General features: G+C 41.7%; 1 protein-coding gene across 1 annotated transcript in view; it reads left to right on the forward strand.

Annotated features, from left to right (window-relative positions):
* The window catches only part of LOC117528774 (myosin-11-like), a 392,454-nt gene that overhangs the window by 301,665 nt on the left and 78,468 nt on the right, over positions 1-12,321 (forward strand). Inside the window, 1 exon segment of the mRNA XM_034191402.1 lies at positions 9,273-9,769. Within this exon segment, the coding sequence (XP_034047293.1) occupies positions 9,273-9,769 (497 nt within the window).

The following is a 12,321-nucleotide window of genomic DNA, read 5'->3' on the forward strand; positions in this document are numbered from 1 at the left end:
GAGAGACAGACAGAGAGAGACAGACAGAGAGAGAGACAGACAGACAGAGAGAGAGAGCAGACAGAGAGAGAGAGACAGACAGAGAAAGAGACAGACAGAGAAAGAGACAGACAAGAAAGAGACAGAGAAGAGAGAGGGACACAGAGATGCTGCTGCAGCTGAGAAGCCACACAGAGTCCAGGCAGAACAATGAGACAACATACAGCAGCAAAAACATCACATGTCCATTCAACAACAGCAGCAGAGGTCAGAGGTCAGAGTGCTAAATGAAAGAAGAGTCATGAGGAGATGACAGGTCCCCCTGGTCCCCACAAATCAGCAATACAAGTGTCCGGGGTCACCCAACTACACCCTTATGCTAAATATGAATGAAACTGGTCAACTGGCTCTTCAGATATCGTGCTAACAAGCAAAAAGGGTCACACGGACGGACGGACAGACAGACAGACGGATGGACAAACGGACATGCTGCACGCTATATCACCCTGTATTTCATACTGGGGGGGAGTAATGAAGTGTCTCACCTCGGCTCTCTGAGCCGAGCTTCCAGGGCCTCCAGGGGCCCCTGGGTGCTGTCATTGGCCTTAAGCCTTTCCTGGACAGCCTGCATCCATGAGCGTGCCGCTTCCAGGCGCCCCAAACTCTGCTGCTCTTCTGCATCATGACCGGCTCAAACCTGGCAGAAAGTACGCGCGTCAGCCACAGCCACGTAAGAACAGCACAACATTTTAGACTCATTTTCACAACAACGTACAGCAGAAAGTCCTAAAACGGCAGGAAATGAGCTTGGCGTGCCCTCAGGAGACGCAGACTGACACTGTGCGTGAGGGGCGTGCACTGACGTTTGTGTGAGGAGGAGAAGAACAAGACAGTAAATCTCCTCTTCCAGGGAAATAAAACCCAGGCGGCATCAGCCAGTTTCCTGAGTGAGTCATTTCTGCTGCCACAACATTCCTTCCACCCACGGCTCCGGGTTTCCCCTCAGAGCCTCAGACCTCCACGTCCCCAGTGAAAGAAAACCAAAAAATAATCTGATAACAAATCAGAGTATAAATCACTGTGTTTTCTTTACTAGTTTGAGAGGTCCTCACAGTCCAGTGGGACTGGACAGATTGATCTCCTGATCAATCATGACTGATCTCCTGATCAATCATGATTGTGCACATTTTCAGTGCAGCAGAACCAAAAACAACATTAAACTGCTTTTTTGTTTTAAATACAGAAGCGGGGGTGCGTGTTGAAAACTGAGTCAGGTCATCTAACTGAAGGAAGGATGAATGAAAAAATGTATCAAGACGTTTTTGATAAAAATCTTCCAGGAGGATGAAGATGAAACGAGGGCGGACATTTCAGCAAGACACGATCCCAAACACACAGACAAGGAAACTCTCAGCTGACTGGAACCAAGAGCATAGAAGAGGTTCATGGAGGCTGTTTGTGTGGAGAATGGACCAAAATCACAATGATCAATGCATGAGACCCCTTTCTCCAAACAGGAGACGTCTTCAAGCTTCATTACCAACAAAGGCTTTTATTCAAAGTATTAAACAAATACATTTCAGCAAGTGTGCTCAGTACTTTTCCCCTCTGTCGTTTCACATTATTACACGTAACCTTTGGACATCTGTGGTTTGGTATCTTTGTATGTGTGCATTGTTTGTGTTGTTACTGACATCTGGTGAAAATTCATGTCAATAGCACTTTTACAAATATATTTACTGAGAAAAACAGTAGTGTGCAAAATGTCTTTAAAATGTCTTAAAAGTGGACCTTTAGGGAGCCTGGGGAGCTTTCCCACCCTCACCCCTGTGGGCTCGCCCCTGCACAGTCTATGTGTGAGCTGCTGCAAAACAGACAAGAAGAGACAAAGGATTTGTTAGCTGTTTTTAAACTGCTCTTATTGACTCATCAAGTCGTGTTGTCAAATAGCGATACAGACGTAATACCAGTCCGTAGTAGCCAGTGTTCTATTTTACACCGTGGTGTGCTGGGGAGGCAGCACATCCAAGAAGGACACATCCAGGCTGGACAAACTGCTGCACATTAAGGACGACGCCAGTCAGCCTCTGCACACCATCATCACCAACCAGAGGAGCCTCTTCATCCACAGACTGCTCCTTCTCAAGTGCAGGACCAATAGACTGAAAAACTCCTTTGACCATCAGACTGTACAACTCCTCACTCAGGAGGAGGAGTAACAGGAAGACAGATGAAGGGAAGGAGAGCAACAGTAGGAGCCAGTAAATCAGGACTAGGGATGGGTATCGAGAACTGTTTTTCGGGTATCGTTAAGAAATGGTTCGATCCACCGACATCAATACCTTTTTACTTAACGATTCCTTTATCGGTCCTTCAGAGTGGCGTTGTTTTTGGGGTGTTTGTCAGGAAAATTATAATTTCTATACACTGATTACAGACCCTGCAGCGGGTCTGTAATCAACTTTTCTGCAGCGCGGCTTTGCTTTGAACCTTGAACCAATCGAAGCAGTGATTCGATCATTGCTTCTTTGATAATTTTTTTCTTTCGCTTTCCCCCGCTAAAACCTAAAGAGCATATGGCTGTGAGTATTATTTACCTTTTTTATGTTAAACCGACTTGTTATGGTCTTCTGAAACAGTTGATAGATGTATTTTATAACTTAAAAACGAGACCAATGCTAACACGTTAGCATGTCTATGGCATTTTCAATGTTAAAGTTAGCATTAAGCTGCTGCAGCTATCAAGCGTTTGTTGTCATAAAAGAGTCAAATGTATTACAAATTGTAATATTTTTTAAATTTATATAATAATAATAGCAAGCACAACAATAGTAGTAATAACTAATCTAATGATATATACAATTTTAGAGAAAGAGACAAAAGAACCTGAATAATAACAACAGAAAATATAAAACTAACAATGAACATACATAAATAAATAAATACATACAGAAATAAATGTTTCCTGTGAAACCTAGTGACTCTTCCACCTCCACTTCATCCCTGTCTTATTTAATGACAGTTTGTTTAGTCAAACCATATTGTCAATGTGTAATTTCTTCAGTTATTTCCTCCAGAACTTTCTGACAAACTAGAAAACTGCTGCATCCTAGTAAGAGCAGAATACTACTGGAATGAATCTGAATAAGGAAAGTTTTTTTTTCTCACCTAAATGGATGCTGCACTCACTGCAGTATATTGTCTGGAATAGTCCCAGTTTGCATTTCAGAGCTTCTAGAATTCAAACATTTCGTGCAGGTGGTCTGGGGGGTAATTTTAGGTTTCAGCTTTTTTTGTTTTCACCACTTTCATCATGAGTCACTTTTGTGCAGATTAAAGTTACTAACTGGGACTCCTGTTGTTGGAGAAAGAAACGAGAATCGTCCTCCGTTCTGTTCACACAGCTCCAAACGTTGCGCGGCTCTCTGACAAGTCAAGTTAGAACGATAGAATCCAGTCGGAATTAATAACTTCAAAGAGAAGCACAGTTTTATTTTTATTTATGTCCACAGATCAAGGATACAGTGACCCATTTCAGATTTATTTACTTTAAGACTCAATGAAATACATAGAAAACCTGTAAAGCTACTTTTAGTACAAAAACAAGAGGTATCGATAAGGAATTGGATCGATAAGCAGAATCGATAATGGCATTGATAGAGATAAAATCTTATCAATACCATCCCTAATCAGGACTGATCAGTATGATTGGTATTTATTTGTATATTTATATTTGCAAATAGATTTCCCCCCACTTTTAATACTCTGTGTGCTTCTTACCCTGTGTGCTGCTGTACAATGCTGCTGGAACTTCCATTTCCCGAGAGAAGTCTTCCAAGGGATCAAAAAAGTTATAGCTAATCTAATCTCATCTAGATGTGCACTGTTGATGTCCTACAGCAGACTTCTTGTGTATTTAAAGCAAAGCAGTGTGTTTGTGTATTTTTAAATATGTGACGGTGACTACGTTTACATGCAGCCAATAACCCTTTCATAACCCTTCCATAACTGGAATATTAGCAATAACCCGGTTGTGCTTGGGCATGTAAACACCCTCAAAAACCCGAATATGCTCATATTCTGGTTTTTAAAAACCGATTAAGACCCCTGGGTTACTCCTTTTCTAACCCGAATAAGGTCATATAAACGCGCATCGGGATATCCCCATAGAAAGGAACATTATTTTGTGTTCTGCACATATCTTATTCACAAGGAATCTTGGTCTTTTGAGTACGGCAAACTACTTGTATGCGGCGCGCGCAGCCCACCGGACACCACAGAAGCAGAGACAAACAGCGCATTGTGTTCTGCGTCCTTATCAGGCGGGCGGGTCGTGGCACTGGTCGGCATCACCGCGATTGCGCTGCCTCGATGCGCTTACTAAGTCTGCGGGCTTGGTAAACGCCGCAGCGGGCCACTCACACGCCCTCCTCCTGCTGTGTGGAGCTGCGCCAACTGTGGCAACAGGTCAGAGGACTACGCTTGCTGTTTTGATGCGGAGGCAGCCCGCAAGGACAGATTTCTGCGGAAAAAATCAACAGCGCAGCAGGGTCTCAGTATACCACAGCCGCAGAGCTCTGTGGTCATGACTTGGATTCTTTGCGGGTCCCGCATCCTCCAAAGCAGGATTTGCAAGAACGCCAGACCAAATCAAGCACCGGTGGAAGATAGTGCGTGGCTGTTTAGATGGGGATATTCCAAATGATACAATGACCATGTATAGAGGAGTAACTCTGCTGCTTAAGCATGTAAACGGGTTATTCGTAATGATTCAGAAACCGGAATATTGACCTTATCCTGAATATTAACAGCATGTAAATGTAGTCACTGTGTCGATCAAGAAGCAAGAGGAAATGTGTCCTTTTTTGAAGTGACTCAAGATTAACTGACAAATCAAGAAACATCTTCGCCGGGCTGATTCTTAACAGATTCAATCACAGTTTTCATCTATTTGTCAACAGGGAACACAGCAGATTATCAGTGCAGCTTTTGAGGAAATCAATGTGAAAAAGTGCACTCCACAGCACCACATGAGGTGGTTTCCAGAGGGCTGCGTTTCACGTGCATGCTGCCCCTAAATTGACTGGACTGGATTACTGTAACATCCTATTATCTGTCTTACAGCAGTTCAATATCAGAGATCTCCAACTGGCGTCAAAAGGCTGTTGTTAGACTTCTGACTTGGAGAAGAAAGTTTGACCAAATCGCCACAGTTTGCCCTCCCTCACTGGCTTCCTGTCGTTTGAGGTCTGATTTTAAATTTAATTCCTTCATGGTCTGTCAGTGAAGGTGCTGGTGACCACATTAGTATCCTGTTATTTCCTGCTGAGACTCAGTGTTCTGAGGGCTGTGATTGATTTCACCTCTCCTTCTCTCTTTCTGTCTGATGTGGTCCTTGGACTCTTTGATAATGGCTGTGGTGGGTGGAGCACCTTCTAACGGTCCTGACTGAATGTGCAACCTCCAGCACCTGCAATAAACTGTGAACTATGATGCCCTATGGACTTAAAATGAACTTTTTTCGGTTTTTGATTTGCATGTTTGATAGTTCTTTGCTGTATTTTGTTTGTTGATTTTGTATGGTGTCAGCAGTGGGTCCCACACTTCTGAGTATGGTCTGCTGGAGGTTTCTCTTGACCACTGCATATGTGCTTGTCTGGAGGGTTGGTGACGTTAGACTTTACCCGTGTGAAGCTCTTGGGCGACTTGGATGTGTGGTGATACATAAATAAAATGAAGGTTCATGTTTAAACTGTAAAACCTCAAACCTCAAAGTGTTAGGCACCATAAAAAAGAAAGTTATCATTCCCACCCACATGCCAAAATCAGCCCGCATCAATAATTTTTTTAATTTTCATCCATCCATCCTTTTCTTCCGCTTCATCCGAGGTCGGGTTGAGGGGCAGCAGCTCAAACAAAGCCGCCCAGACCTCCCGATCCACACATACTCCCCCAGTCCTCCGGGGGAACCCTGAGGTGTTCCCAAGCCAGTGCGAGACATAGTCCTCCAGCATGTCCTGGTTCTTCCCCGGAGCCTTTCCCGATGGGACGTGCCCGGAAATCATCTCCAGCGAGGCGTCCAGGGGGCATCCGGAAAAGATGCCCGAGCCACTCAGCTGGTCCTTTGAATTTCATTTTGCAGAATTTCATTGACGGCGATACAGCTGGTGCAAGACAACTGGCATGCTCGCTGTGCGATGAGTAGCTTGGCCGAAGACAGCTGAAGTTTACCAAGCTGAGCCCGGAACTTGGCGCTTGTTGTCATTAACAACCACACGAGGACAATTGGTGATAAAGCCAAGAAGCTGAATCCATGGTACAGAGTGAGCATTCCGCCCAAGGCGACCATGAGCGATATTTACAGCCAGTATGCATGTGGTATGCTGGACAACAGGACGGTACACAGATATTGCCATACTGGATTGGCGCGGGGCACACTAGGATCATTTGGTGACAAACAAAGCAATGTCCACCAACTGGAATGTGTTGTAGATGTTGTGATCGGGTGTGATCTAGTAATTTAATAAAGCTGACCGCGCTGTGGTGACTCTGGGCACCAAGGGGGAGGTCACTGGGGCCCTTAGGTTGAAAGCATATGTGCGCAACAAACACACACACATAAACTGAATCCCTTCATGGTAACAGTTTATATCACATATAGACTTAAGTGTAAAAGTTATAATGGAAGTTTCTGAATGGGTCATATAGTCCCTTTACAAGCTAAATTGATTAAAATAAACAAACAAATAAATAAAAAAACAACAAAATACAAAAACAGATATAATTAATTTTGAGCATGTGATTCACTTCTTAGACATGTATTTTAGTACATTGGAAATATTATTATTATTAATATTATTTATATTTTAAAACTGAACTGTTTGTTCTCCGTTTCTAAGAAAACAAATTGTTGTTGTTCATCGGCTGCTCCCGGTTTATGTTCAGGGTCGCCACAGCGGATACAGCCAGATCGCATGGTAATGGCATAAGTTTATGCCGGATGCCCTTCCCAACGCAACTCCAGTTTACTGGAGAACACAATAGCCGCTGGTGTTCCGAAGAGGTCCCATCCAAGTACTAACCAGATCCTGCTCTGCTTAGCTTCTGGATTGATGGGATCAGACTGACACAGAGCAGACCAGCTGGTCTGTTTCTAAGAAACAAATAATAATGAAAAATCCACCCTCCCTCATCATTTTTTCTGATGCTAAGGATGATAAATTAATGTTTTTTTATATATATATAAATTGGACCTTATATCAGCAGATATATTGTCACTGTCACATTTTTACTCCACAATTATTAGCGGTCCCGCCCTCAATCTACATCAGTCCTCTGTCGCCAACCGAAGGGTCCCCCTTAAAAATCAGTCCACCCTGCCTTCATTGCACATGCATCATTTCTGTGCGTCATAAGCCGCAGTTCACTGATTATCACCTCATTTCTGCTTCAAACTGCCTCCAGTCTTCATCTATGTCAGCGACAGATGTCTGAAGCTTTTGTACAACAATCATTTCCACATACATTCTGCATTATTTCAGAAGCGCAGCAGCCAGATGAACAGCTAGCTGCTGTGTTCACTGCACTCCATTATTTCAAAGCGTCAGCAGCGATCAGTGAAGCTGGTAACATGTTATGGGCCTTTCACACTGAATCCGTCAGATGCGTTAAATGCATCAAAAATCAGTCTAAAAAGCATTATTTTCAATGAGATGCGTTGCGTTTAGATGCGTCGCGTCAAAAGCCGAGCTAAACCGACGCATCTGACGGGAGCGCGCATTGCCGCTTGTCAGCAGGCTGACGGAGTCAAAGTTCAATCCAACTTCCGACTTGCTGAGTTGTGACGTACCTTTGCGTTGTCCAATAGGAACGATGCATCGGGCCAAAACACAGAAGACGGGTGACAGAAACCACTGATCTCTACAAAATGGACGGTGCAGAATCTGATCTGTGCAAAACATACGTGTCACAGGACTCCTCATTTATGGAGCAGTTTCTGAAGAAAAATCCTTCGAAATGTTTTTGTTGTTGTTACCTCATTATTTCTGATTACTGTTAAAGAAAAGTTTAGAACACTTGTAATTAAAATAGCTAAATAAATCAATAAATGGTTCTTTAGAAACCTTTCGTCCGTAAATTAAAACCACCTGTTATTTCAGATTATTTCATTTCTTGTTTAACATAAGGAACCTCGGACATTTATTTTTAGACAAAATAATATGGAAACTTGTACATTTTTTTTTTTAAGTCTGGTAGATTATTTATATCTTATTTCAACCAGAAAAAAAAGACACTGTACATAAATACAAATGTTTATTATACGTAAATGCAACAGGAAATAATTTAACAATGACTGCAGTGTGATTGTAAAGTAGGATTTCTGTGACAAACCTCATGATTTTTTTTTTTTTTTTTTTTTTTTTTTTTTTAGTAATTTCAACTTGTAATTTCGCCAAAATCTGTAATTGCCTTTAATGTTGTTATCAGGACAGAGTCATTTCTAAAATATGAATTTGAGCACAATAAGTGAAGAGCTTCTACCTGTGCAAATGTCTTTGGACTTTGATTTCGTGGACATTTTTAATGATCCGTTCATTTATTGTTAAAATATAAAATGAAACAGCTTTTTAAGGGACTTCCGGTGGTGCGCAACGCGGTATGGCCGCATAAAAGTGATCTCTGGCATTAGCCTCATATTTCCCCCGATTCGAGAGCTGCATTTCAGGTCAAACTATTATATTTTATGACAGTAATGAGTGGTGACAAAAATAAGAAAGGAAGATATGGTCGACGGAACATTCCCAATGGTAAAATGGAGAATGAAGTCACGGCTGATAGGGAAAGCTCACTAACATTGGTACAAGATGGCGAACGAGGCGTGGGCCTGGATGTGATCCACGGCGCTGTGAGTGATGTTTTCGTGACTGAAATGGCTACCCTACGAACCGAATTGAAAAATGACTTCAAGGAATTCCACAAAGAATTTCGGGAAGATATAAAGAAACAGATGGACGGCTTTACAAAATAAATAAATCAAAAACTACGAGACACTGCAGATCAGGTGGACCAGGTGACTAAGCGAGTAAAGCAGTTAGAGGACACCATTGCGGATTTGGATCGCTGGGACATTGGAGTCAAAAACACACTCATACAAAACTAGAAAATCAGCGGATCTTGCAGGACAAGGTGGATGATTTGGAGGGGCGTGCAAGGCGGAACAATATCAGGATATACGGCGTCCTGAAGACTCAGAGGGTACGTCTATTGCTACTTTTGTTGAAAATCTTATTAAGAGTGAGCTGGGCGCTGACATCGGCCCGGACCAAGCCCTCTGCATTGAACGTGTTCACTGTGCACTAGGACCGAGACCACCTGCAAGCGCACCTCCACGCTCAATAATAGTCCGCTTCCTCCGGTTTTCCGATAAAGAAAAGATTCTACACGCTGCTTGCAAAAAAGGGGTAAAGGTCCAAAACAAGCAGGTTTATTTTGACCATGACTACGCGCTGGAAGTGCAGAAAAAGAGACGAATATATCCTGTCAAGAAAGCCCTGAAAGAGAGTGGAATTCGCTTTCAGACACCGCTAAGTAAGATGCGAGTGCATTACGCATCAGGCAGTGTGCTCTACAACAACGTGACTCAGGCCGCGAAGGATCTGCGAAAGCGGGGAATAGCGGTAGACAAGATCATCACGGGAGCCCGGACCAATAAGATCACAGGAGAGACGCTAACAGAGCTACTACCGTGGAGATACAAGAAGAACCTCGCAAGGACGACTTTCAACAACACGTCAGGGAGAAACTCAGAGGATTCCGGATGGAACGGGAAAACACCTAAATAAACAAATGATGACGTCACCTGTTTCCATACCTTAATTTTGACCGGACTAATTGTCCTGTCCTGTAAGTAGAGTGGTATCTTTTTAATTCATAGTATGAGGGGCTGATGCCTAAGGACATAACTATAGCACACCTAACTTACTCTGCCAGACTAAGGGTTGTTTTTTTGTTGTTTTCTATTTCTATTTTTTACCTACATTGATGAGGGGCCCCACCTTGTGGCCAGTCCCCTTACTACCAAAGGACAATGTTTTATCCTTTTCAGTGGAAGTTCTTGTTATTGTTGTGTGTTCTTATCCTGTTTTAAGTTTAGGTTTTGATGCTGTGAGGTCTGGGATGATCCATATGTCTGAATCTCATCAATTAAAGTAATGTCTCTTAAATATTACAATATACTGTCACTAAACGTTAATGGGCTGAATAATCCTATAAAAAGGAGCAAGTTAATTGCTAAAATGAAAAAGGAAAAGGTGGATATAGCATATTGGCAGGAAACACATCTCTAAGACAGAGCATGAGAAACTAAAGAAAATTGGTTTTACACATACATATTACTATCCCATAAAAGTGGTAAAAAGAGGGGAGTAGCTATTCTTATCTCAAATAAAATCAAATTTGAATTTGTGTCTGACATAAGTGATAAAGAGGGTAGATTTGTTTTGGTGAAAGGTAAAATAGATCAAAAGATGTGACATTATTAAATATCTATGCACCTCCAGGGAGCAAAATAGAATTTTTCAAAAAGGTGTTTAATTTAATTTCCACAGAAACTCAGGGACCCCTCATTTGTGCAGGAGATTTCAATTTGTTGTTACATCCCCAATTGGACTCAAATAACATCGGCCGAAAAATACAACTGTAGAGAAACGTGTAAAAAGAATCTTAGGAGACTTAGGGCTTATTGATGTGTGGCGATCACTTCACAAGTCTGTATCAGGATTTACTTTTTACTCCGCCCGACATTTGGTTTATTCAAGGATAGATTACTGCTTCATGTATAATAGGGATTTAAACAGGATAAGGGACTGTAGAATAGGCCAAAGAGATATCTCTGACCACTCAGGAGTTTACTTAACATTACATCTAGATGGGAGACAGAGAAACACTCTGTGGAGATTAAATACAGTATGTTGAACGATCCCACTTTCATAAAAGATATGACAACAGAGCTTGAGCAGTACGTAGAGGACAATAATAATGGGGAAACAAATCCAAGTATTGTATGGGATGCAGCTAAAGCTGTCCTTAGAGGAAAGATAATAGCCAAGTCAGCTATGATGAAGAGGAAAAAGGCACAAGAACTGTCACAACTACAAAACAGACAAATTTTGGAGCATTCATTTGATTAATAAAGATACTACTGTGACTCATCAAATTAGACCGATAAAGCAGGAAATAGATAGGATTTTGGGTGAAGAGGTAGAGAAAAATATTCGAAATATGAAACAAAGATACTACGAAACAGGACCCAAAGCAACTAAACTCTTAGCATGGCGGATCAGAAAACAGCAAGCTGAAATCACTATTTATAAAATTAGAGACCCGACAAACAATAAATTAGTAACTGATTTAAAAAAATCCATAACACCTTTGAAACCTACTATAGATCTTTATATAGCTGGTCTACTCATGCTGATGAAAGTATAATAACAGATTTTTTAAACTCGTTGGACCTTCCTTCAATTGGTTCAGATGCAAATAATAAATTAACCTCGTTAATAACCCATGAGGAAATAGTTAAGGCTATATCAGCTCTCAATTCAAACAAATCACTAGGCACTGATGGGTTCCCTCCTGAATGGTATAAAATCCTGAGGGGAAGTCTTACCTCTATTACAAACTAGTTTAATTATGTCTTGAAAGGTGGAATTGTACCTCCCTCTTGGAAGGAGGCTTTCATATCTGTGATACCAAAAGAGGGAAAGGACAAAACAGACTGTAAATCTTATAGGCCAATAAGCATATTGAATTCTGACTACAAACTATATACAACCATACTAGTACGGAGAATGGACACTATAATGCCTTCTTTGATTGATGAGGACTAAACAGGTTTTTTGAAAAACAGGCAAACCCATGATAATATCAGGGAGCACTGCATATTATTGAACAGATCAATAAGGGGAAACTCAGCTCAGTTATTCTCAGCCTAGATGCAGAAAAAGCATATGATTCGGTACACTGGGATCTTCTTTATTTAGTAATGAAGAGATTTGGCTTCTGCCAGGAATTCATAAATTGTATCCAAGCCCTTTATTCATCTCGTACTGCCAGAATTAAAATTAATGGTAGTCTTTCCAACCCTATAGTACTGGAGCATGGCTGTAGGCAAGGGTGCCCGGCCAGCCCAAATCTTTTCAATTTGTTCATCGAACCCTTAGCCCAGGCAATTCGTCAGGAGTCAGCATTGAAGGATATCCTAATTGGTGAGGAGGAGTATAAAGTGAGTCTATACGCAGTCCTCATCACAATCACAGATCCTGGCCTGGGTCTACCGGTGTT

The sequence above is a fragment of the Thalassophryne amazonica genome, chromosome 16 (genome assembly GCF_902500255.1).
Source record: "Thalassophryne amazonica chromosome 16, fThaAma1.1, whole genome shotgun sequence".
In the NCBI taxonomy this organism is placed as follows: domain Eukaryota; kingdom Metazoa; phylum Chordata; class Actinopteri; order Batrachoidiformes; family Batrachoididae; genus Thalassophryne; species Thalassophryne amazonica.